Source organism: Aplidium turbinatum, chromosome 4 (genome assembly GCF_918807975.1).
Source record: "Aplidium turbinatum chromosome 4, kaAplTurb1.1, whole genome shotgun sequence".
Taxonomy (NCBI): domain Eukaryota; kingdom Metazoa; phylum Chordata; class Ascidiacea; order Aplousobranchia; family Polyclinidae; genus Aplidium; species Aplidium turbinatum.
The window spans coordinates 22,726,442-22,751,917 of NC_137475.1; the positions used below are offsets into that span (position 1 = coordinate 22,726,442).

The 25,476-nt window shown below is 37.9% G+C and overlaps 1 protein-coding gene across 2 annotated transcripts in view; it reads left to right on the forward strand.

Moving 5' to 3' along the window:
- Positions 1 to 25,476, forward strand: part of LOC145768554 (tubulin monoglutamylase TTLL4-like) — a 98,947-nt gene that overhangs the window by 37,411 nt on the left and 36,060 nt on the right. For both annotated transcript variants that reach the window (XM_082580075.1, XM_082580076.1), the window contains exons 14-17: positions 3,427 to 3,561; positions 14,455 to 14,589; positions 14,870 to 14,987; positions 22,206 to 22,327. In XM_082580075.1, coding sequence (XP_082436201.1) covers positions 3,427 to 3,561; positions 14,455 to 14,589; positions 14,870 to 14,987; positions 22,206 to 22,327 — 510 coding nt within the window. The remainder of the gene's footprint in view (positions 1 to 3,426; positions 3,562 to 14,454; positions 14,590 to 14,869; positions 14,988 to 22,205; positions 22,328 to 25,476) is intronic.

The window sequence follows — 25,476 nt, forward strand, 5'->3', positions numbered from 1 at the left end:
AAGATGATATTAAGTTGATCCGATTCACTGTTCGAACGTATTGTGAGACACTGCTCCGCAGCCTAATCGTGAAGACCAAAGACCTAGCTAGCCTGAGGTAGTAGACCTGTTCAAAATTCAAAAAAATTCATATTTTTTAGCCTCTTGCATTGTTTCCCTTGGTTTTGACCATGAGAAATCGGAAAATGACAACCATTTTGCCCTCAGATGATGGGATATCCTGCCTCAAGAGGCTTAAACATTTCCATTAAAACATTCATTTTTGTCAAAATCAGCCATTTTTAATCTGTTAAGCCATGATGCTGACGGTGGAAGTCTTTGCTTTCTGTGTGTATTTTTGAATGCGGTGGTCTAAAAAAGAATAACATGTTTTTTTATTCACCTAATTACAAAATCTTTTTTATTTTATGTTGGTTCCACGTCTTGAAACTTTGAATCAATATAAAAAGAAAAGATTTCTAACTGGACTGTTCTTGCCATCAGCTCGGGGCAAATTGAGATCAAACCAAACAATGGAAAACTCCACGATACGTCTCTTCCTTGCGCATGTTGATGCACGAAGCAATTATGAGCTTAATGCTTTAAGCTCAATGTAATCGATTTTAAGCTTTGCTAGAATTTGGCAAGAAACAGCAAAAATTTACCAAAAGCTTGAATTTACAATTTTTGTAAATTACAAAAAAAATATACAACTTTGATCATCAAATGTAACATCATCTGATCCGTCTTGCAATTATAGAAAAAGTCAAGAAAAACCAAGTGCATGGCATTACAGTGCTTCTAGTAATCAAAAGAAGTGTTAGAGAGGGCCAAATCTGTCCCCTTCCTGGAGGAGCAAAATGTTAACAGGTTAAATATGGGCGATTTTGGCAAAAATGGAAATGTTTAGTCTTCCTTGAGGCAGGGTATCCCATCATCTGAGAGCAAAATGGTTGTCATTTTCGGATTTCTCCTAGTCAAAATCATGGGAAACAATGCGAAAGTCTGAAAACTTTGAAAATTTTTAATAAATCTCCGTGAGGTAGGCTAGTGTTTTCATTTCGAATATTTGATGTTAGAGATTCCTCTTGATGCCCACCTGCGCCAGTGTTGTAGGAATCGTTATTTCCATCTGCTAATCGGCATAGGTTTGGTGTTCCTTTTGTCAAAAAAAAACTTAATAGTAGGCTACTAAATGAATTATTATCAAAGTTTAAAAGATAGAGCTTTGGTAGAAAGTTTTCTTTGTTGAACCATAGAGAAATAAAACAAAGTAACTTCAGCGGGTTTAACATGATGTATTACATACACAAATATAACATAATTAAAAATGAACTCTAACGTTTTCGACACGTACGTGTGTCTTCATCGGGAATTACATATCTGCAATATACATAAAAAGAAAATTGTAAGGTAAATTTGACTTTGCACTGTAACTGTATACTGACGACACTCCAGACTGAAAAGCACAAACTGAACGAGTGACACAGGAATGATTACAAGTATATCATACGGTGGAAAACAGATCACATGAGGTGTAAACTACAGGCATTTGACAAACAATTAGAGCACACACAAGAGGAACGATGAGCCACAGGCGAATAACTGCCGGTTGAGAGACGGATTATTACGTTTGATTCTTAAGACTTCCATGATCTTAGTCTGAAATTCAGATCTGTCTATCTGGCAACATATCTAAAACGACGACTTGTACGTCACGTAATCATTTGAAACCTCTTTTTCAACGCGATTCAGCAAATCAACAAAAATTTCAAGATTATTTGAATTATTATTTGTTCTTTGATTATATTTGTTTCTTATTAATTAAATCAAATATAGTTATTACTATCTGAATCCTTAACAACCTGTTTCACCTTTAACGGATCATCAGAAGGTCTTATTCAAATAGAATCAACACTTATTAATTATTAAGTTTCTATTTAATTATTAATTTATTTAATTAAATTTGTTACGTTATTTAATTATTAAGTTTCTTGTTAATTGTATTTATTCTGTGAATTATTATCAATGTTTAAAAGATAGAATTGAAATGCCAGAACTTGAGTCCTGCCAAGGTGCCGGTGAACTCTGCAGCAAAATTTCTCGAGATAAAATATTCTAAGAAATATATCCAGAGCTGCTTTGCTGCATTGTATTTTCTATTCTTTTAGCAATCGCTTGGCCAAAGCAAGGATTTTCGACTACGTATCGTTAAAACCAAGCAACGCAATACTTTATCTTTTCTGATTTTCTGCCAGCTCAGCACAACTCTATGACACAGATCTCTGGTTCTAATGTACAAAACACGTTCATGAAACTAACCACTACGATTGTAGGTCTACCGGTATCAGTGATTAGTTCAAAAAGTCTTTTCGTAGCCTAACAAACACGGTGGTACATAGAAGAGATATATATAGCATAAATTGCATGTGGGCGACCAGTAAAAAACACCAATTTTGAATGCGGTAACTAGACGGATGTATGGAGAAGTTTTGAATATTGTCGCAGGTCACACAAAATCTGCACGCAGGCCCCATCTAGCCCGCGAGCCGTGGAATGCCCACCCCTGGTTTAAAATTTGCATCGATAAAACAGTGTTCAAAAATTATTATTTGTGATTTGCACAGCCACCAAACTTACTTGTTAGGAGTTAAAAGTTTAAATGGAGTGGACAAGAACAGTCACTCTCGTGAAAGATAAGAGACAACCTATTGTGATGCTAAAGTTAGAGCGAGTGGTGGTTACAACTGCAAAGAGGTTAACAATAACTAAAACATTCTTAACAAAACAAAATTAGAGGCAGACCTACACCAGTGATCACTTAAAGCAAGCTGACTAAATATAAATAAATTCAAGCCAAATTTGACTTGAGCGAAATTTGTCTACGATATTTGAATTTTTACGATATTTGAATTTTTTTAATTTTTAGTTTGAATAATTACGATCTTTGAATTATTTGTTTACTCAATTTGTTTGTCTACGATCTACGATATTTGAATTTGAGTGAAGTTTGTCTACGAACTAAAACAAAAGTAACTTTAGTAACAAAAAAATCGCCCTAGTCATTATAAAACTCCAAAGCATTCGTAATGTTCACAAGGTGAGTCGGCAGTAGTCAGAAGGCAAACCAACATTAAGACGATGTTGCAGAGGCTTTGTCAAAGAAATAGCAGTAACTTTCCAGTTTAATTGCTGCTTATGTAAAAGATGAGACTAGTTATTTTTACAAGGGTTACGTGTATTTATTGCAGTCTAACCCTAGCCTAATCCATGGGCTACTACTAAATTAATTAAAGCATACATATACTGTTCAGTGCTGACGATCACCGACCGGTCGATCGCTAGTAAGTAAGAAATTTTCTAGTCAATCCCATTCGATAAGAAGCTGGCCACCCTTGATACTGGATCTGATTATTCCAGTATCTATGACTGTTATTTCTCTTCCAGTGTCGAACAGTACACTAACAGCCTAGTAAAATCAAACTGCCGTCGAAGATATTGCTGCCATGAGTTGTTCGGATTCGACATTATGTTGGACGACAAGCTGCGCCCGTGGTTGCTTGAAGTCAATATATCTCCCAGGTGTGTATTTTTAAATACTACGAAAAAGGTTACTCAAAAATTTGAAATCTCTAGTTAAGGAATCTTTTAAATGTTTCGACAAGTTATCTCTGCGTTATCCTAAACCACTACGTAATAGGCTGTACCAATTTTGGATAAATCTCTCAGATCTTTACATAAGTTGGTCAAAAGTTGTAGTTGTGCAAAAAAAGTTGAATCAATAATTGTCGTTTGACGTCTGTAGAAGCGTTTCTGTGGAAACGACCCAAAAAGTAGAATTATACTATCTTGACAACCGATGGAGCTAGAACATTTTTTTTTTAGATGAATCAGAACTATGATATGTCTATATGCATTTAATATATTTTGTTTGCTTATTTTATGTATGTTTTGAGTTTTTTTTAGCAAAAGCTTATTCAACTATTGGAGCAATTGATAAACAAACAAAGCCATGTCATAACATGATTCTATTTGTAATCAAGGCGTATTGAATAAGGGTGATTAATCAAGTGTAATTAAAAATAGTAATTGTGTAAATGATTTTGTGGTTTGCTTAAGTGCTGCTGTCCAACTTTGGTAAGATGTCAACCATTGTGGTTAACTCCACACTATGGTTCATCCACCAGAGGATGAAGCAACTGCAGCATGATGTAATCATAAAGTTGGTGGTGGATTACTATACTCCTGAGGAAATCGAATTGAGCAGAGACTTGGAATATTAAAATTTCCCTGAAGATGCCAGACCAAAGCAACTTCTCAGGAAAAAAATATTCAAAGGGAGTGGTCAACTTGAAAAGGCTGTCAGAGACATTATTGCTATTTTCCATGAAATGTCTGTTTCTGAAAAAATCTCATCCCCCACATTTGTGACAGCTGACACAAACTTCCCTTCTCTGGACATTACCAACATTAATGCTAGTTCTATGGCTAGTGACATTCTGGCACTAAAAAAGGAGATCAATAAAATGAAAGAAGACAAACTTGTTGATGCTGCTGGTATAAAAGGAGTTCAATTGGCTCTTTTTGATATTAAACTGTTTATGTCTAGCAGAGATGCAAAATTAATCCAATCTGATAGTTATTCATTAGAAACAATGTCCTCAATGATAGGAAACAAGGTCATTAAGCCTAATTACTCTGAAGTAGTGGCCTCAAGACCTAGTGATACAGCCTCGATCTCTAACACAGACTGTTCTATAAATATTGAAGGATCAAATGCATCGCATAACCACTCAGGTCCTATGCAAACATCCTCGGTAAGAAAACCGGAACATATATTTAACACCTCTACAGATGTCAACTGGCAGATTGTAAAAAAGCGTCGAAAACCGAGAGTTGGAAAAAGTGACTCTATTGCATTGAAAGCAATCAACCCCTTTCAGAAACCCTGTAAAGTATTCATTTCTCGCCTAAAACTAGAAACTACAGAAGCAGAAGTAACCAGCTTTGTTACATCTCAATTCAAAAATACAAGTATTGTGACATCACAAAAGCTTAATACAAAATACAGTTCCTACTCTTCCTTCTGTGTGACTATAATAGGAATAACTTTTAAGCAATCTGTGCATCTTGAAAACTGCCCTGAAGGTGTTTTGGTTAAGAGATTTTTTTCTCCTGACAACCAAGTAAGTGCAGGTACACCTGAAAGTTCTACAGCTGAAAATTCAAAGAAAATAATTTGAAAACTGTCTCCTTCAATTGTAGAGGCTTAAAATCCTCAATTAGTGAAGTGCAGCAATTGTGTAATATTTTTGCTATTGTCTTTCTGCGGGAAACTTGGTTGGCCAAACAAGAACTTGACTATCTTTCTTCAGTAAGTCCAAATCATTGTGGTACTGGTGTTGCTTCAGTTGATCATGAACAAGGCATTCATATTGGCAGGCCATATGGTGATACTGCAATAGTATGGAAGAAAACTTTCGCTGCTTCCCCATTAAAAAATCATGACGAGTCACTAATTGGATTGAAAATTAACTTAGGATACTCGGATATTCACATCATTAACAGCTTAACATGTCTAAAGTGGGTTGCTATGTAGGGAATGCATTGCTAAATCACATTATGTTTGCTGATGACCTTTGCTGCTTTTGTCCCAGCCTTTTTGGTTTACGTGAATTGATTGAAATCTGCCAAGACTTTGCTAAGCAACATGACATTACGTTTAACTGTAGAAAATCCTTTGAGGTGTTATTTAAGCCCAAGCATTTCGATCTGTCTGCTTCCCCAAGGATTATTGTTGACCAAGAACCGATCGAGTTTGTTGAAAATATTAAGTATTTAGGTGTGCATATCACGTCCTCATTATCAGATGACAAGGACATACTGCGACAAGTTAAATCTCTTTATTGTACTGTAAACAAATTAAAAAATGAATATAGCAAATGTTCACGAAGAGTAAAAAATGTGTTGTTTCGCTCTTATTGTACATCTCTTTATGCTTGTCAACTTTGGCACAATTATCGCCGTTCTTCAATCAATCGGATTAGAATTGCCTATAATGACTCATTTCGAATTCTACACAATATGCCTCTCTTTACTATTGCACGTGAATGTCAAGTTAATGCAAATATTACAACTTTTGATGCTCTATTGCGGAAAACAGTTTATGCCTTTGTGTAACGTTGTTACAAATCTCTCAATTCCCTTATCATAGCATTAATGTCCTCAGACGCTTTCTATAAAACGAAATATTTTAAACACTACAATGATATGTTGCACATGACATCCAAGTGACTCCTTACGTCTTGTCTCTTTGTGTTTTTTTGTGTTTTGGTTTTAATATGGACAACCTTTTGTGCTACAAATAAATAATAATAACGATTAAAAAGCATCAAGAGGCCTCAAAGCATTGGAAGTGAAACACAAAACAATCTCAAGAGACTACAATAGTAAATCCAGATTGTGAAGTTGATGATGAAAGTTGTAACGAAAAGGATAAGTTGTATGTTGAGCCCATTAAACTTCTTCAAATCTTACTAAAAAGATAAGAAAAGATGCACTTAGTTTTCACGTATGCTTGGTGGCTGATAAGTATCAAGTCAGTCATCGGGCTTTAACTGAAAAACTTCATACAGCCACTGAATCATCAGAGTTAGAGCCACCAGTGTCTGAAATGACTTGCAAAAGAGAAAAAAAATTGGTAAGATTACAAGTTAGTGAACAAAGAAATGAGTTGAATAGAAAACGTATTGAGTCTGAAGATCTCTTTATGCTTCAATGTGATGGGAAAGTGTTGAACAGTTTGCAGCATGCTTCTGAAACCAAAAAACATGTTGCAGTCATTCTGCACTCACTAAAGCATCCCAAGGGAGACATAATCTTGTGTTTAACATGGTTAAATTGCATAGCGAGACAGCTAAAAACGAAACCAATTTGATCGCTTCTGAAATGGTAAAATTTGAAAGTCTAACCAAGAAAATCATAGCATTTTGCTTTATACAACTGCTGGTAACATTGGACTTCAAAATGGAAGTGTGGTACAACTCCAAAAGTATAAATGTACTTATCTTTACTTGTCGGCACCACATTTTTGAACTTTGTTGCTGAGCTGTATGCCGGCCTGTATAATATGGAGAAACAGTATCACCTAATGAGAAGATCTTTGATATGCTTCAGACACACTGGAAGTATGTTAAGACAGATGATTTCAGTGTGTTTGATGCGAGTTCATTACCATGATTTTTGACAGGTGGATGTGAATCTGTGTTAAATTTTTGTTTAAGCTTTCTTAGTGCGAACACCAACTCCCAACATTTGTGAAAAAACTACAAGGAGTTCATATGCCTAGCAGTGATTTTTCCTGGTGGAGTTTCGCAATCGATAATTCACTATGCATATATAGCTACAGGTGCAATATCTCATGCAAGGTGGATGACAAAGGTCATTTACTCCATCAAGATTGCCCTTTTCTCATCTTATTTCGAACAACAAAATATCTTAAGCCCTTATACTTAGGAGAACATTCGACTACTGGCACTTTTATTAGTGGTTTATCTGCACAAACCTAGCAAATGCACTAAGCTGTTGGAAATACTCAAAAACATCTCCATGCATTGGAAAACTATGCTACAACTCGTTTTCCATGCTTTGAATAGTAACAATTACTGCTTATCTCAAGAAACTTCATAATCACCTTTGGTTTTAAAAGCCAGTTTGCCAGTTTAAGCTCTCTACTAAAGAACAGAAAGAGTTACGACATATAACCGTCTTTACCATTCATATTTATCTCAAAGCCTGGATGACAGCTCCTCTCGCAGCCTGTGCCCTCAACAATGACCTCACGCTCTTGCAGTCCCTGGTAGATTACAAATACATTAACCCAGCCATTTATAAAGCAGCAGCAGTGAAGATTGTTGGCCACCTGTGGTATTTATCAGAAGAGTTGATTGGACTGGCCTTGTTTGACAAGAATGTGCCAGGTGCCTGCAGCAGTGAAACGAAAAATAGTTCTCGCATTGGAAAACAAGGACATGCAGATCCTCCGAAGCGGATTCATGTGAATCTAGAAAAATTCAAGGAAATTGTTTGGACGACTTTGTCCCACAAATATCCCAAATGCTTTTTGAGAAAATCACAACCTTCATGATGGTTTTCTCAAAACAGATCCAGAGACATGGAAAGTGCGAGAAGATTGTCAAGCGGCGTGTGACATTGTGCATTGTGCAGGCCGTAAAAGTTGTCAACGACCACGCTGAACGAGGAGTAGCTCTAATTCAGAAGTTCAGTGGCCTACTATCACATTATGAGGAACAACTTCAGTATCTGTTACAGGCTGTGCACGAACTCAGAAAAGCTTTGCCTGACAGCTGCAAAAACACACTCACTGGGAAAGTCTGAATGGTTCATGGCTATCAATTGTTTAGCACTTGACTTTGTATGTGCATTGTGGTGTGTACCAATTTTTTTCTGAAATTTCAACGTGTTTCAGCTACCACTAAATGTTTAAAAAAATATTTAAAACTTTACATCAAGTGTTTTGAATTCATTTTGTAAAAAAATTAAAATCGCAATATTCCAAAAGTAGCCTACTTATTTACGATTGTTTGATTTTATCAAGTTATAGTACTCTCCAACCTGATGAAAATGAACCCAAACAAATGTATATTTGCTGTAAACGTTTACGAAATACAGGTATTTAAAGTTTAACCCATTTCGTCAAAGACCCTCAAATTTCGAAAGCCTTGAGCTACCCCTAAACATTAATATTTTTCAAAAATATTTTACACAAGATGTTTTTGTAGTAAATCGAAACTTTTGAAAGGGTGAGACTATAAAATTTCACTTTTTTTGCACCATCCTAGAGTGTGTACCATATTCGATCAGCAATAAACCCCTTTTAACAGGGGTGTGTTCACTGAATAGAGAAAAGGAATTATTTTCTCTGTCAAGTACCAAAGGTGTCTCTTTAATGTCTTCAGAGCACTGGTTTCAATACAGCCATTGATGTTGCTGTAAGTGAACAACTGAACAGCATCTTGTAAAACTTCAAATCATTCCATGGAACATCAGTGGGTGATGAACATGTCAACCACCACTGAGAATACACAAGAGCGACGAAGTTGACCAAGCCTCGTATCTTTGAGGTTTGTTGAGTGGTAGTAACAGTGACAGGTGGAAGCTCTCCAGTGTATTTTTCCAGAAGACATATCTTAATGGAGTAAATCAGCTTTGCCATCCATCTGGCTTTATGCAAAGCTCCAGACTTTTTGAAGGTTATTGGGTCTTGTAGTGAATTTTCCAGAAAAATATGACAGAGTTCAATGAACTCTAAATAATCACTCTTCTGGGAAGTATGCTGATCAGAACAAAGTTCCAGGACTTTCTGCTTTTGCTCTTCTATGAAGTTTTTACATTGCACATTACCACTGGTCATGTTTATACCTGCAAGTGGTTCAGTGATGTTTTTGTGTGGCAAGAGATCAAAATGCTTCTTGTAGCGAAGGAACAGTGTAACATCACGAGACTTGGTAATTTTAAATTTTAGATCATTAAAAATTTGAGACAGAATGACTTCTATATGGTGTCTACAGGCAGACTACAACAAGGGACGCTGCAGACTATCTTGAATCCTGATACATGCTGCTGAACACATCAGCAAGTTTGACTAGGCCTATGGTATACCAAATACATGGAGCAAATCAAACTTGAGTTTCAGCTTGACCTCAAGTTGGATCTTAGAATACTGGCCTTAGTATCCTATCCATGCCCTACTTAAGGAGCGTTAGCTGCTGCTGTGTTACTATTCATGATTCATGTCCCACTTGTGTTGTCGTCCTTGAATTTTTATCATCTAGGACGAAAAAAACATCATTGAAGCACTGTGCATAGGCAATTTTTGCAGCACTCGCTTTGGAGTTGCCTGTAATACACTGTTTCCGGTTATAGGCAAATTGTTCGTAAACAGTTGTTCGTAAAACAATTCTTCGTAAACAGTTGTTCATAAAACAATTGTTCGTAAACAGTTGTTGGTGAAATAAAATCCGTAAAACAATTCTTTGTAAAGCATTTCTTCGTATACATCAAATCTCAATTGCATGCACGAAGAAATGCTTTGGGAAGAATTGTTTTACAAAGAATTAATTTTACGAAGAATTATTTACGAAGAATTGTTTACGAAGAATTGTTTTACGAAGAACTGTTTACGAAGAAAACGTCGGACACCACTGTTTCCAGTGACTTACATTAGTATGATTTGAATTTGGAACTATCCATTACTGGATGAAGGCAATCATTTTGACCTTTCTTGCCCAAGAAAACAGCAACACAGTGGTTCAGTAGCTGGAATTAATGTAAATACTCTTTGGTGCGAAGACCAATGCGCTTAGCACAACACACCACGTTGCTGCCTGCTTTAACGAATGTCCTATTACTTCATGGATGGTTTTTGATAATATTGTGTCATGTGATTAATTTTGGTATTGTTTCAATTGTCATTTATGTTTCGTTGTTCACATCGTATGTTTGGCTATTCAATATTCATGGTAACTGCTTTTCTTATGTTGTTCAAAAATAGAAAAAAATTTTGCTCGGATTGTTATTTTGGCAACATTTTTTAATTAAAGTGTGGTATGCCAAAAAATGTGATACCCCATGTCTATCTAAAGTGTTTTTTGAGTTATGGCGATTGGAGTAGGCAGAAATTCGGTGGGGGTAAACCCGAGGCCATGACATGAAACATTATTGCGAGGTTATTTTTTTTCCAAAATGGAAAAGAATTAACTTAGGGTAGATGAAAATTCAAATAAAGGGAGCAAATGAAACACCCTGCCTTTGGTACTTGTCAGAAACCATATTCTCTATCAGTTTTAGTGACTATGTGCCCCTGTGTGAAAAGCAGGCTATGGCTAAGCCACTCGCATTACCTCAGGCAAAGCAATAAAATTGTCCAGCAGAAGATGTATCTTCTAACTCTAAGTGCTTCACTTGCTTCTTCTTCGTGTGAGCCTCTGGGGCCGAGGGTCCATCCCCCTACCACCCAGACTCACGATGTTCCCAGACTATAGTGGAAGGCTACTAAAGAGCAGCCAGTCTTTGGTTTCATCATCCATGACGTGTAGATCTTCCACTCCATTAGGTGGCTTGAATATGGTACAGTCATTGATGATGTGGTCTGCGGTCTGTTCCTCGGCACCACATTCACAAGAGCAAGAAGAGGCCATTCCCCATTGGTGCATGGTTGAGCGGAAAAGCCCGACGCCCGTATGAATACGGTTGAGGCGCACCCATGCCTGTCTTTGTAGTGTCAGGCCAATGGGGCGTGTGTCGGCGTCGGAAATGAACGAATGGAGTCTGTTGGTACTTGACTTCCATTCAGAATTCCATTTATGTTCCGCCCAAGTAGCCGCAGAGATGTCTTTTCATCAGCTTCGTTGATCAGAAGTTGAGGGGCTGGCACGAATGGGTGTCTTGATTTCAGTCGATGGGGTGCTTGTTTGGAAGAGCAGAGATCTTGTGGTGGAGAAGATGGTTGGGCTCCAGTGCCCGTCGACCGAGTGTGGTTTCTTCACGACGCAGCTCAGCGGGTTGGATGCCAGCGAAAATGGTGAGATTGTCCAATGGTGTGGGACGGGCGCATCCGGTCACTGCGTGTAGGGCGCTATTTATGGCTGTGTCGATGTTATGACAGTGAGCACTGCGCCACCAAACAGGTGCACAATACTCTGCTGAAGAGTAGACAAGGGCTAAGGCTGCTATACGCAAAGTGTCAGCCCTCGCCCTCCCCCCCCCCCAGCTGGAGCCTGGCAGGCGCTTGAGTAGCGCAGCGCGAGATGTCAGTTTCTTGCACAGTGACACCAGATGGTGGCGGTACGTGATCGATCTGTCCAGTGTCACCCCAAGGTACTTTGGTTCGGGCAGAAGGACTGAGATTTTCCGTTGTTCTGGATATGTAGCTGACGATCAGCTTCCCGATTGTGTAGGTGGAAAGCTGCTGCCATAGTTTTGGTTTCGCTGGGTTTCAGTCGCCAGTTCTGGAGATAAGCTGAGAGGGTTTGCATGTCCTGGCTAAAGGTGTCTTATAGCCTTTCCCACCAATTTATGGAGTGGAATATTGCCAGGTCGTCCACATTAGCGTATTTTGCGGAGACCGTGGTTGGCAGGTCGTGGGTGTAGATGTTGAATGAAGTGGAGCCAGGACCGATCCCTGTGGCATGCCGTTTTTCGAGCGTCTCAGTCTGCTTCGCCGTGAGTTGCCGGTGGTGAGGGTGAAGCTTCGATTCCTGACAAGTTCCATAATCATACGGACCATATGTCGGCCAGGAAACAGGCGAAGCAGCTTGCAAGTAAGGCCGCGATGCCATACGGTGTTATAGGCAGCTGTGCGATCTAAAAAGACAGCACCGGCCTTCTTTTTTATTCAAAGCAGTCCTCAATGTCTTGGGTCAAGAGTGTGACCTGATCTACGGTAGATTTTCCGCAGCCGAAAGGCCTAAACCCAGCTTGCTATTTTGGAAGGAGCGTTTCGATGATTGAGTTGACGCGGGCGTAGATCAGCCTTTCGAGGATTTTGAAAGGAACACAGAAGATGGATATCGGACGATAACTCCTTGGATCCTCTGGTGGCTTGTGAAACTTATAGATCGCAACTACTAAAGTTCTTCTCCAGATTTTTGGGATTGTGAGGTGGTGTAGGCAGGAAGAGGGGAATCTACGCTACCAGGACTTGAGGGCAGGGCCAGAATGAAGTACAAGCTCAGGGCAGATCTCATCCGGCCCTGGAGACTTGTGTAGTTTCACTAGGCGAAGGCGGTAGTGAATTCTTCTGGAGTGAAATAAATTCTCCGTTGCTGCTTGTGTTGTTGTAGCCCCAGTCGGTGTGCTGGCAGTTGAAATCTCCAGCGTAGAGACTGGGGGAGGGGAACGTTGGAAGGGTTGGTAGCAACATTCGCGAGGGTGGTGGTTTGTAGATGTTGACGATGTTGTAGTCTGAGATACAAATGCACATCCATTCAATCTGCATCAGTTGGAGGTTGGTCGACAAAGGTTCACTTCAGGCTCTCATGCACAAACGTGGCAATGCCGTGCTTCTTGCTTAAGATAGACCCAGCTAGCGTGTAGTTGGGAATAGCTAGCCTATCTGCAGAGGTGCAGTGGGTCTCTTGGAGGAGGATGACGAGTGTCCGGTTGATATGGGCAAGCTGCTTCACAACTTTAATCTTGCTTGTTGTGTAGCCTTCTATGTTGAGCTGCAAGATGGTGGGGCGTCTGAACTTATCAGTTGCCCTTGCAGCTGTGCCGTTCGGGTGGAGGCTCTTTGTTGGCAAGTTTCGTTTCTCATCTGCTGATGTGCAGATGGTATTCACGGGATGGGACACGAGAAGCCACTTGTCGTCCACCCCACTTGCTGATCACTTGTTTCACTTGCTGATCTTGTTGGAAAAGATAGCTAGACGCTTTTCCTGAGTGTAGGCCAGCGTTTTAAAGGCAGATCCAACGTCTTGGCCACAACGTAGTGGTTATGTACTTTGAACATGTACTTTCAACTTTGCAATTAATGTGTTGTGTCTGTATATATTTATTTAAACCGGCTTATGCGCTGCATTTTGTCACAAACAAGCTTTAAAATGCACTCATTAAGTTACTGCCTGATAATTAATTTGTGGATAATGATGCCTGAAAAAATTATTTTTGTACAGATTCTCTAGTTAAGCACCAAACAAGCACTATAGCTAAATTTTCTGCACAAAATTGGATGAAAATTACCAAAATTGAAAGTTTTTTGAATATCACAAAAATGCATAAAATAAGCAAGTAAAATGTATTAAATGCATATAGAAATATCATAGTTTTGTTCATTCCAAAAAAAAAATTGTTCTAGCTCCGTCGGTTTTCAAGGTACGGTATATTTCTACTTTTCTGATCGTTTCCATGGAAACACTTCTACAGGAGGCGTCAAACCACAATTGATTAAACTTTTTTGTCATTTTCATGAATGATGAACCCAACTACAACTTTTGACCAACTTATGTAATCATCTGAGACATTCGCCCAATATTGGTACAGCTTATCAGGTAACCTTGGTAATTACAACTACGTTTGCGGAGTTGACTGTGAAAAATTTATTGAACTAATGGGATGGCACACGTCCACATGACCTTGTGGACGGCACACGATCACATGACTTTGTAGTGGCACACGATCATAGTCGGGTAGCATTGAACATTAAGTCGTTTCATTGAGCTCGATTCAATCATTCAGCCTGGCATAATACTCAATGCAATTGATTTAGGACATGAGTTACTCGGCTTATGCCCATCAAACAATTATAGCGTGGTGCAAGTTGGTTTAATTTGCTATTGGAAACAGAGTCAAGTGAGTGTGATGGAAGGCAGTTGTACAGTTGAGACAGTTGGTATTTTTTTGGGAATGGTCGTCACAATCACATTTTCTTTTCCACCCATCTCATTTATTTTTCAGCCTGCACTCCAATTCTCCTTTGGATGTTGAGATCAAGGGTCCGATGGTGAAAGACATGTTCAATCTCTGTGGATTTTTACTGCCAGACAAGAAAGCAATATCCTCTAACGCTCCTTCAACCACCACCGGATGCAGGTGTGAGCTTGGTCAAGATTGTTGTGCTCTTGTTATCCCTTTACCAGGTTATTTTTTCAGCCATTCATTACAATACGTGGTCAAGCGCATGAGCCTCTAAGCTTCCAAACACACGATCCGGAAAGCTTTTTGTCGAAGAACGTTGGCTATCCTTTCTCGAAGATAGCAAACTGGTTAGAAATTGGTATCGAAAGACATATGATTTGTCCCTCCATTCTCCAACCCTCACCGTTGCAGTATTAACCTATTCCTACAAAACCGTGTATATTTTCTCTTCCAGTATCCCGAGCGCCGCCGCCAACTTCAGCCAAGAAAAACGAAAACAGAGTAACGAGGTGTCACCAGATACAAAACTGAAACATACCTATTTTGCTCAGCACTATAAACTTATGGATGAGGTAAAGCATTGCCTGTTTTATATAGTACAGTGTGTTTCAAAAAATTTGACATCATTGTACAGACTTGTAACTTTTCCAATTATATCGTTTATACGATCTTAAATTTTAACAGTATGCACAAATACAACATAAAGTTTAATCTTTTAATTTTCAGGTGTTTTTTTTTTTAGATATTACGAAACCAAGGAACTTTTTAGATAATACGAAACCAAGGAAATATTTGATAAAACTACCATTCAACGTTTTATAGGCAGAGAAAACTTTTTCCCGAACCGTAGAAAATTTCATGATCAGATCACCGCTTCAATGCGTGATGGAAATCTACAGATAAGTCTGCATCAGGCATTGCAGAGTGCAAAAACAGTGTTGCAGAACGCGTTTTTCGGTCTGGAATTGCATGCGGGAAGTGATTTTCTAATGTCTCTAGATTTATTAATATTAAATTGAACACTGAGAATATGTCCTTATAATGTTTGTAATGAGTTTAAATTTAACTGTTGTTATTGCGTTCATAAACGTAGTTGCACTGATGAGAATTTAATATTCGAAAACGCGTTCTGCAACACTGTTTTTGCACTCTGCAATGCCTGATGCAGATTTATCTGTAGATTTCCAGGTAGGCACTTTAACATCACCCACTCGTCGAAGAGTGCCTGCTTTTCAATGTGAAATTGCTTTGTGTTTTAGTCACAATTTTCCTTATAAACTCCATTGATTGCAGTCATTAAGATCCTTCTTGCACTCAGTTCAGTTGCAGAAGAAAAAATAGTATTAGCAGAGGGTGGGAATCGAACCCACGAAATCGAAATTACTACTCCTCTGCCTTAACCATTAGGCAACGCTGGTTGTAGCGAAGCATTCAGTTAAATTTCTTTGTATCAAAATTTTTCGATCAGAATATCACATGTCGAGTCACATGACTGAAATCAGCTGAATCGCGAGTACGCTTTTCGACGAGTGGGTAATGTTAAAGTGCCTACCAGATTTCCATCACGCATTGAAGCGGTGATCTGATCATGAAATTTTTTACGGTTCGAGAAAAAGTTTTCTCTGCCTATAAAACGTTGAATGGTAGTTTTATCAAATATTTTCTTTTTAGATGTAGAAATGCCATACAATAGCTTAGAAAAAGCATTTTGTGTACTGTAGTATGCTAGAACACAGTCGAATAAGACTGTGTACAGCGTGCATTTGCGTAACGATTTGGAAGAAAAGGGCCAGATCCTTTTTTGCTCTGTTCAAGCAACCTTCTTGTTCGAACTTTTTATGCCATGTCCAAATCTGCTTTCTATCTGGCCTTTTTCTTCCCAGAGTTGTATCTGTACATACTGTTAAAACTTGAGATCGTATGAACGATGGGCTAATTGGCAAAGTTACAAGACTGCACAATGATGTCAAATTTTTTGAGACACCATGTCTAATACAGTTTAGCAATATTATCATGTTGTACCACAAACAGGCAAGACACAACAAGATTACATGTCTGTGTGACGGAATGCAGTTGTACGGTTTGAAGGGTTAATTAATAGGTACAAAAAGCGATCTTTCTCGAAATAATATTACAGTATTGTTTTGTGGAATTTAGTCACCTTGTTCCAGTCTATTTCACCCCTACTTCATTTACATTTGTAGCTTATGGCATTGTGGGCTCATCATTGTGCTTAATCTGGCGTGAAGTTAGTTGCGTAGCTTTCATTTCACCTAAAACGCAACAACATGGCATTGTACAGCACCTTAAAGCTTAGAATGTTGATTTTGCGTTTTTCTTGCTCTGTGTCATATGGTTAGACAACCAAGAGCTACCTGTTTCTTATTGAAGATGTATTGAAATCCTCAAGTTAACTGTCTCCCAGTGCTAACCGTATATACGGATTGCAAGATTGCTTCACTGTTAAACAAATCAGTGATGCACGAGTAAGGAAGTGTTTTCAAACAAGTTTCAAACTCACGTTTTAAAGTGAATGTCTTCTGAGAGACCGAGACCTAACCCTGGCACGCCGTCAGCAAGAAGCGGTTGACTTGATCACATCGAAAATTTTGTTTGAGAATTATTAAAATAAAAATCAACCAGCCTCATGTTTAAAAAGAATATATATTTCGCTACGTAATGAGCATCTTCAGTTCTGCAAACAAACAAACAAATTACTGCAATGAGTGCTGCATAAAGGGAAACTATGCTGTAAGCCTCTATAATCAAAATTAAAATGATGAGCAAAATTTCTTCAATATTTACACATTAAGAAAATTATTTACGTCATGGGATATAAAAACCAATGTTTAAAGTGAAGAATAAAAACCAAGAATGGATTTGGCAAATCTTCTCTCTTCACTCTAAGAGCTATCAATAGGTAAAGTAAATTGGTATCAAGAAATGCAAATCATTCAAAAACGGCAGTTCAGTTTGTAAAATGAAAAATCAATTGAAATTGTTGATGTGGTTGCCAAGGAACAAATTTGTTTGCGAAAATAGTCTGCGAGCAGTAATAATGAAACATATTTATGCAAATTATAAAGGTAATTAGGTCATACATTATAAAGGCGAAGTGAACATTTGGGAGGGGTTCGGTTTATTCAAAACAAGCGTGAATTACAAGAAATAGTAGTAACAGTGGATAAATTAAAACCGTAGAAAACAGTAACCCTTGAAATTACAGTGAAGCCTATTATCATTTCTAAAAACATTCTATCTGATTTTGGGTAAGAACATTTTTTTAATGTTAATGTTTGCATTTAAAATATGAAACCAAAAGTTTTCTCGGCTATCAAGAATGGAAGGTTTAGGTTCTTCAACGAAAATAACTTCGAAACAATCTGGAAGGGTGGGTTTATTCTTGATAATATTGGGGTGAAATCGGTGAAAATGTTTTAGTAAGGCTGCTTTATCTGAATTGTCCTTGCAATCAAAGCTGTTCCAGTTGTGTCGGTGACCTGTCCATCTTACGGAAAAGGGGTTTTTAGTTTGGCCAACGTACTGATTTTTGCAGATCCTGCAAGTTGCGACGTAAATTCCAAAATTTTTGCAGGTTAAGTTTTGTTTCAGGTTAATTTTTTTTCCAGAGCATGCAGTTAGAAATGTGGTAGAAGGCACCATACTCGTTTGATGATTTTTTCTGTTCCCGCAAAGTGCACATTGTCCACAAGGTTGCGATGTCCCTGTTTCAGGTTTAAGATTTATGCTTAGGGAAATAGATTTATAGTTCGTTAAGTGGTTTGCAAGTGTTGCTGGGCGTTTAAAAACGACTGCTGCATTGGGTTTTAGTTTTGCTTCTTTGGTGGTAACTTTCAAAAGATGTGGAAAAGAAGTGGCCCAAATAATTTTTTTTAAATTTTGATTTCGTTTAGTAATGCTAGGTCCAAGACGCGATTTCCATGTTTTTGCCAAGGTGATCATTTCTTGCGTGATAGTTTTGTTGAAACCCGAGTCTATGCATTTTTTATAGAGTTTTTCCAAACTGGCCAGGTAATAATCTTCACGTTCATTAAGTCGGCGCATGCGAATTGCCTCTCCATAGATGATTGACTTGAAAACATGTGTGGGATGATGAGAACTTCCGTGTAAAAATTTTGAGTTAATTGCAGTAGGTTTCACAAAATTGGTTGTAAAGAATCTTGATGGAGCTTTCTGGTCAATAATATGATGGACATCTAAAAATTCTACTCCTGTGCCATCTTTTTCTGTTGAGACCACCCTGAACTGTAGCTTTAAATCCCAATTTTCAAAGACTTGCCTTAATTTTTCTTGAATGTCGTTTGTCAAATCTGCACCGAATGATATAAACATTATGTCGTCTATAAATCTCTTGAAAATTTCTGCCCGGTTGATAGTGGTAGCGACTGATCTAATAATGTAATGCATACAGATGTTTGCAATTGATACCGAATTGTTGTCACTAGTCACTATTCCTTCTTCTTGTTTGTAAAATTTGTTTTTGAATCGAATGATGACGTTTTCCAAACACAACATGATTAACTGAACGAACGTTTCTTGACTTTTAGATTTCCATGTTGTGTGTTTTTGCAAAGCGTAACTGGTTGCCGTTTGGATGAGATTCCGGCTCACACTGGGATAAAGAGAAACAACATCAGCTGCCACCAAGAACAGATTGTTATTTTTGAATTGATTTTGAAAGTCTTTGTTTTGTTGACATTCAATTAATTTAGAAATATAATATTTGCTGTCTCTACAATATTCGTCTACTTCTGACTGACAAAAATTTATGCTGATTGGCTGTAGGAGTGACTCAAGGAACGCTGTTATTCTGGAGGTAGTAATGTTACCCGCGGATTGGAGCAGTCTAGTAGGTATTTTAAAAACATCAATCTTTTTTAATTCTATTGGATTAATTTTGTGCGTTTTAAACAGGGGATATGCATAACCAACTGTATTATCACAAAAATACTTAGAGCTGGAACCGGTTTTCTTCTGGTAGCCTGTCGGTGTAACTTTTATTCCAGTGGTGTGAAATAATAAATTATCATCTACAACACCATCTGTGTGAAGCTTTTTGACGAGAACTTCCGCTTGTTCCCGAACAGAGTTTAAGTGCTTATCAACGTTGCTAATACTCAAAGTTTCAATCTCTTGAAATTTCTTTAGCTGATTCTCCATGATTTGTTCATAATCCAAAAAATCTAAAATTACAATTTTTCCATCTTTATCAGAACGACAAATAACTAATATTCTGTTGTTAACTAATAATTTCAAATTTTTTAAACTTTCTCGTAGTTCCTTGTTCAAATTATTCCTGTCATAGTAAGACCGTTTGACCACCTCTCCTATATTCCTTAGTTTTGCTGTCACCATTTCTGTGTAAGCGTTAGTTTCCTCATCTAAGTGTTCTTTGTTGGGTCTCAAAGTTTTCGGTATTCTGAGTTTATTAGGTATCATTTCTGCGTGGTGCTCTTCTTGCGAATTTTCTCCATTAAAAACTGCTTCCCATTCAATTCTCCGTATATGTTTTTGCAAATCTAGCCATTCTGCTTCTTCAGTTAATTTAGTCCAATTTGGTGTTGGTGCAAACTTTAAACCAAAAGTTAAAAGGATTTTTTCGTTGTTGCTAAAGGCATAAGATGATTTATTGAGGATCATTTTTTCTGTTGAATCAATAGCAGTTTGTTTACGTTGGTATTTTTTTCGATTGCGGTACCTTTCTGTACTTTTCTTGTTTTTTCGCTGCTGGTAATTTATTTTGGTTGTAATTTTTTCTCTAAAGACGATTTGTTTATTCCAAAGCCACTTAAATTTGTTTATAAACCTGAGTTTTTCAGACAAACGATGTTTTTTCAATTGCATTTTTTCAATCTTGTTTATTGAAGGCCAAATGTTTTTCAAGAATTCTTTGTTTTGCTGTTCCAACATCTGAACCTGGTTTTTAAGTTTCCTTTTCTGTTGCATAAGGAGTAGGTCAAAATCTATGCCTTTTTTATTGTTTGAAGGTAACAGCACATTACACTTTACGCATCTTCTCAGAAAAACAGCTTTTTCTAAAGCAGTAACGTATTTGCTGTTTTCGCGTTCGGCCTGCATGTCCTGGGAGTTCTTCGGTTACTTGTCAAATTGATAAAGTGGATGTCTTCTGAGACACCGAGACCTAACCCTGGCACGCCGTCAGCAAGAAGCGGTTGACTTGATCACATCGAAAATTTTGTTTGAGAATTATTAAAATAAAAATCAACCAGCCTCATGTTTAATGTTTCATGTATATGGAGAGGCAATTCGCATGCGCCGACTTAATGAACGTGAAGATTATTACCTGGCCAGTTTGGAAAAACTCTATAAAAAATGCATAGACTCGGGTTTCAACAAAACTATCACGCAAGAAATGATCACCTTGGCAAAAACATGGAAATCGCGTCTTGGACCTAGCATTACTAAACGAAATCAAAATTAAAAAAAAATTATTTGGGCCACTTCTTTTCCACACCTTTTGAAAGTTACCACCAAAGAAGCAAAACTAAAACCCAATGCAGCAGTCGTTTTTAAACGCCCAGCAACACTTGCAAACCACTTAACGAACTATAAATCTATTTCCCTAAGCATAAATCTTAAACCTGAAACAGGGACATCGCAACCTTGTGGACAATGTGCACTTTGCGGGAACAGAAAAAATCATCAAACGAGTATGGTGCCTTCTACCACATTTCTAACTGCATGCTCTGGAAAAAAAATTAACCTGAAACAAAACTTAACCTGCAAAAATTTTGGAATTTACGTCGCAACTTGCAGGATCTGCAAAAATCAGTACGTTGGCCAAACTAAAAACCCCTTTTCCGTAAGATGGACAGGTCACCGACACAACTGGAACAGCTTTGATTGCAAGGACAATTCAGATAAAGCAGCCTTACTAAAACATTTTCACCGATTTCACCCCAATATTATTAAGAATAAACCCACCCTTCCAGATTGTTTCGAAGTTATTTTCGTTGAAGAACCTAAACCTTCCATTCTTGATAGCCGAGAAAACTTTTGGTTTCATATTTTAAATGCAAACATTAACATTAAAAAAATGTTCTTACCCAAAATCAGATAGAATGTTTTTAGAAATGATAATAGGCTTCACTGTAATTTCAAGGGTTACTGTTTTCTACGGTTTTAATTTATCCACTGTTACTACTATTTCTTGTAATTCACGCTTGTTTTGAATGAACCGAACCCCTCCCAAATGTTCACTTCGCCTTTATAATGTATGACCTAATTACCTTTATAATTTGCATAAATATGTTTCATTATTACTGCTCGCAGACTATTTTCGCAAACAAATTTGTTCCTTGGCAACCACATCAACAATTTCAATTGATTTTTCATTTTACAAACTGAACTGCCGTTTTTGAATGATTTGCATTTCTTGATACCAATTTACTTTACCTATTGATAGCTCTTAGAGTGAACTGCCATTTACCGACTAGAGAAGATTTGCCAAATCCATTCTTGGTTTTTATTCTTCACTTTAAACATTGGTTTTTATATCCCATGACGTAAATAATTTTCTTAATGTGTAAATATTGAAGAAATTTTGCTCATCATTTTAATTTTGATTATAGAGGCTTACAGCATAGTTTCCCTTTATGCAGCACTCATTGCAGTAATTTGTTTGTTTGTTTGCAGAACTGAAGATGCTCATTACGTAGCGAAATATATATTCTTTTTAAACATGAGGCTGGTTGATTTTTATTTTAATAATTCTCAAACAAAACTCACGTTTTATTAATGGTTTTTAGCAAGCGATCCACAACTTCCTGTTAGAAACTCTCACGGTCAACGATATCAGGATACTTGTGGAATCCGAGGGAGAAGCGTCACGTTGTGGTGGCTTTCAAAGAATATTTCCCTCTACTAACAGGTGCAGGAACTCTTCACGTTGTGATTCTTTTTACCTAACCTTGACATTAACGTCGTTTGCATGAATAAATTGATGATCATTATGATAAGATGGTTTGAAGCCATAGTATGCGCAAACTGATCAGTGATCATCATATTTGGCAGAAAGTTGGAAATGGAAAATTATACATTTCATTGTCCCACCGTAGCCATCGAGCAAAAAGGAATCTTTTTTTTTTTTTATGTAAAACCGTCATACAACAAGTAAGAAAAGGAAATTGGATAAAAAAGATGCTGTTTCCAGGAAAGGTAGAAGCTATAGTATTTTTTCTTTGGAAACAACAACAACTGCGTCTGCCTAGTGTGCCATCAGACTATAGCAGTGTGTAAAGAGTACGCTCTAAAAAGATACTATGAGACGAAACATAATTACCCATTTTACAAGTTATCTGTGACCGATTGTGCAGAAACAGTGACGAACTGGAGGATATAGCATAGCCACTCAGCATCTGTACTTTAAACGAGTCAAATGAAAGCATCACTAATAAAGCAAGTTACGATGTGGCTCTGTTTATAGCTAAACGCAATACATCCGTTTCAGAAGGGGAGTTTGTGAAACATTGTGTGATGAAAATTGCAGAATGGATTTGTTAGCGTCACTCAGAACACTGTTGGAACGGAGATTCGGAGCTGTCGTCACATGTTCGAAGACAAGTAGGAGAGAGGTCAATAAACTTTGATTTTTTTTTCTTTTGCCTGCGATAAAAGTACGGACGAATCGGACACTGCTCAAGTGCTCAATTGCTCATTTTTTCCAAAGGTGTTATGGTGACAAAAACATAAGAGAAGAGCTGCTGGACATCAAAAGTCTCACAGCCAAACAAGCGGAGCCGATTCAGTTTTAAACGTTTGTTCAGCAGTTGATGACATAAAATTACCGTGGAGCAAAGGTGCGGAATACTACAACTGGTGCGCCTGCTATGGCTGCTTAACGAAGTAACTTGTCCACATGTATCTATAAAAAAGTCAGTGACGAAGGAGGCAATGCTGTAAACTTCATTACATTATTCAGCAGCAGGGTCTTTGCGCCTGTGCTAAACATCTACCATTTGATCATGTCATGAAACCAGTGGTAAAAGTAATTTATTTCATCACGTTTAAAGCTTTAAACCATACCAAAGACTTTTTAAAAATAGTACTGAATCTAATTCTTGCTTGGCACTGAGCAATAGAGTGGATTGGGTAATAATGTACTCAGTTGCACCTCTATACGGCTGCATTGTCACTGTCTGCTTTGTAAAGCGCTGAGGAGCAACGCATTCTGCGATGGATACAGCGCTATATAAAAACAAACACTATTATCATTAAAACCACCGCCAGTTTCAGCAGCTTCTGCATGACATTGAGGCTAAACATGAAGATCATAACGATGTAAGGTGGGTCAGTAGAGGATCAGCACTACAGCGATTTTTCTCGTTTAAGTGGAAAATTGGACAATGCAGGTTGAATAGGGCACTAATGGCACCAATGCCAGAGCACTAACTACTGTGTCGATAGCAGAAGTGACATTTGGCACAAACAGATCCCTGCGCACCTCATTTTCCAGCTTTGCTGGATGTCACTGTTGGCAGTGGGTGTGTTGAAACAAACTGGTATCCTTTGCTAGAGAATTCAGCGACCGCTTTCGGGATATTGCCGCAATTGAAAAGGACTTTTTGCTATTCACTTTTCCTTTCTGCGTAGAGCCTGATGAGACCCCAGCTCACCTGCAGCTGGAGCTAACATAGCTTCACAGTGACGCCAAAGGCAAGCGACAACAACATCTTTGTCTTGTACCTTTTTTACCCGCAACTAGATAAAATAAATTTCCAGAAATGCGAACGTTTGCAAAGAAAATTTTGAGCTTGCTTGGTTCAACGTTATTTTTGAGCAGACGTTTGTGGTTATGAACTTGACAAAAACCGCTTGAGATCAAAACTGAGCGACTCCCACCTACGTGGTATTTTACGCTTGTCTACCACTAACGTCAAACCAGACTTGACCTGTGTAGATGCAGACGTCAGCTTCATCCTTCACATTAACACAGCTGTGTTTTATGATCTTCATCATAGTTGAACGTGTGTTCCTCATCGTTTGACCCCGGGACGATGAAGGCTTACAGTATAATGCAACTTGGAAGACGATGAACGTGAGAAAGTGTTGAACTAACATGATGAAGATCTCCTACAAGTCGAGTGAACATACGACAGAGGTTGACTATGTAGTGGTAGAAAAGAATGGTCTGCAAAGGATCCGACATGTGAAAATAATATCTGATGAAGAAAGTTTCACACACCACAGACTGTTGGTTATGGATATGAATTCAAAGAACGTTAACACCAGAATGACGGAGAATCAAATAAGTAGAAAGATTAAACTGTGGAGTTTAAAACAAGGAAAGTTAAAAAGAATTAGGTAAAGCACCTGTGCAACTAGTTGAGAACTTCACTTAGTTATTTGAATGCTTTTATATGAAGTAAATTGGGGCTGGTATACTAGTCTACGTCCTTGACAAAAATTTTATGATGTCATAGATTGAAATTGACCAGAAAATACAGGGTAAAGTTTGTGAGTAGCGCCTTTACAACTTTACCTTTGGTTGATTATTTTCAAAACCTAAGCCCTGACGATTAGGGTTTAAGGTGAGAAAGAAGCACAAATGAAGCAGTAAGGCATAAAACAGATTTGGCCTGATTGAATGCTATTCACACACTTCACCCTATACTTCTTGGTCGATTCCAATATATGATGTCAAAGAAATTTTGACCAGGGCCAAGTCTTGTATGTAACATGTACTTCAGCTCTGTAAACTGCGGGTTTAACCTTCACTTTACACTTTATGCAGCATTTTTAAGCGAAATTTTAGAAGCCATTATTGAATGACTGCAACAACTTAAAGTGCCAGCTCACTCCGACTAGTTGTTAAGAAACAGTTGCTTGATCTACTTCTTGCTATGGGTCGAACTTTTTAGGGCGTGACGTCATTGCAGTGGAGATACTCACGTGATCACTGCTTAAGCTAGCGGAACTTCCTTCGAGATTGCAAGTGTGGACGAAACGAGTTTAAAAACCAGCTCAAGCAAGAACACTTTCTCGTGTGGTAACATAATGAAGTAAACAAGAAAGAGCAAG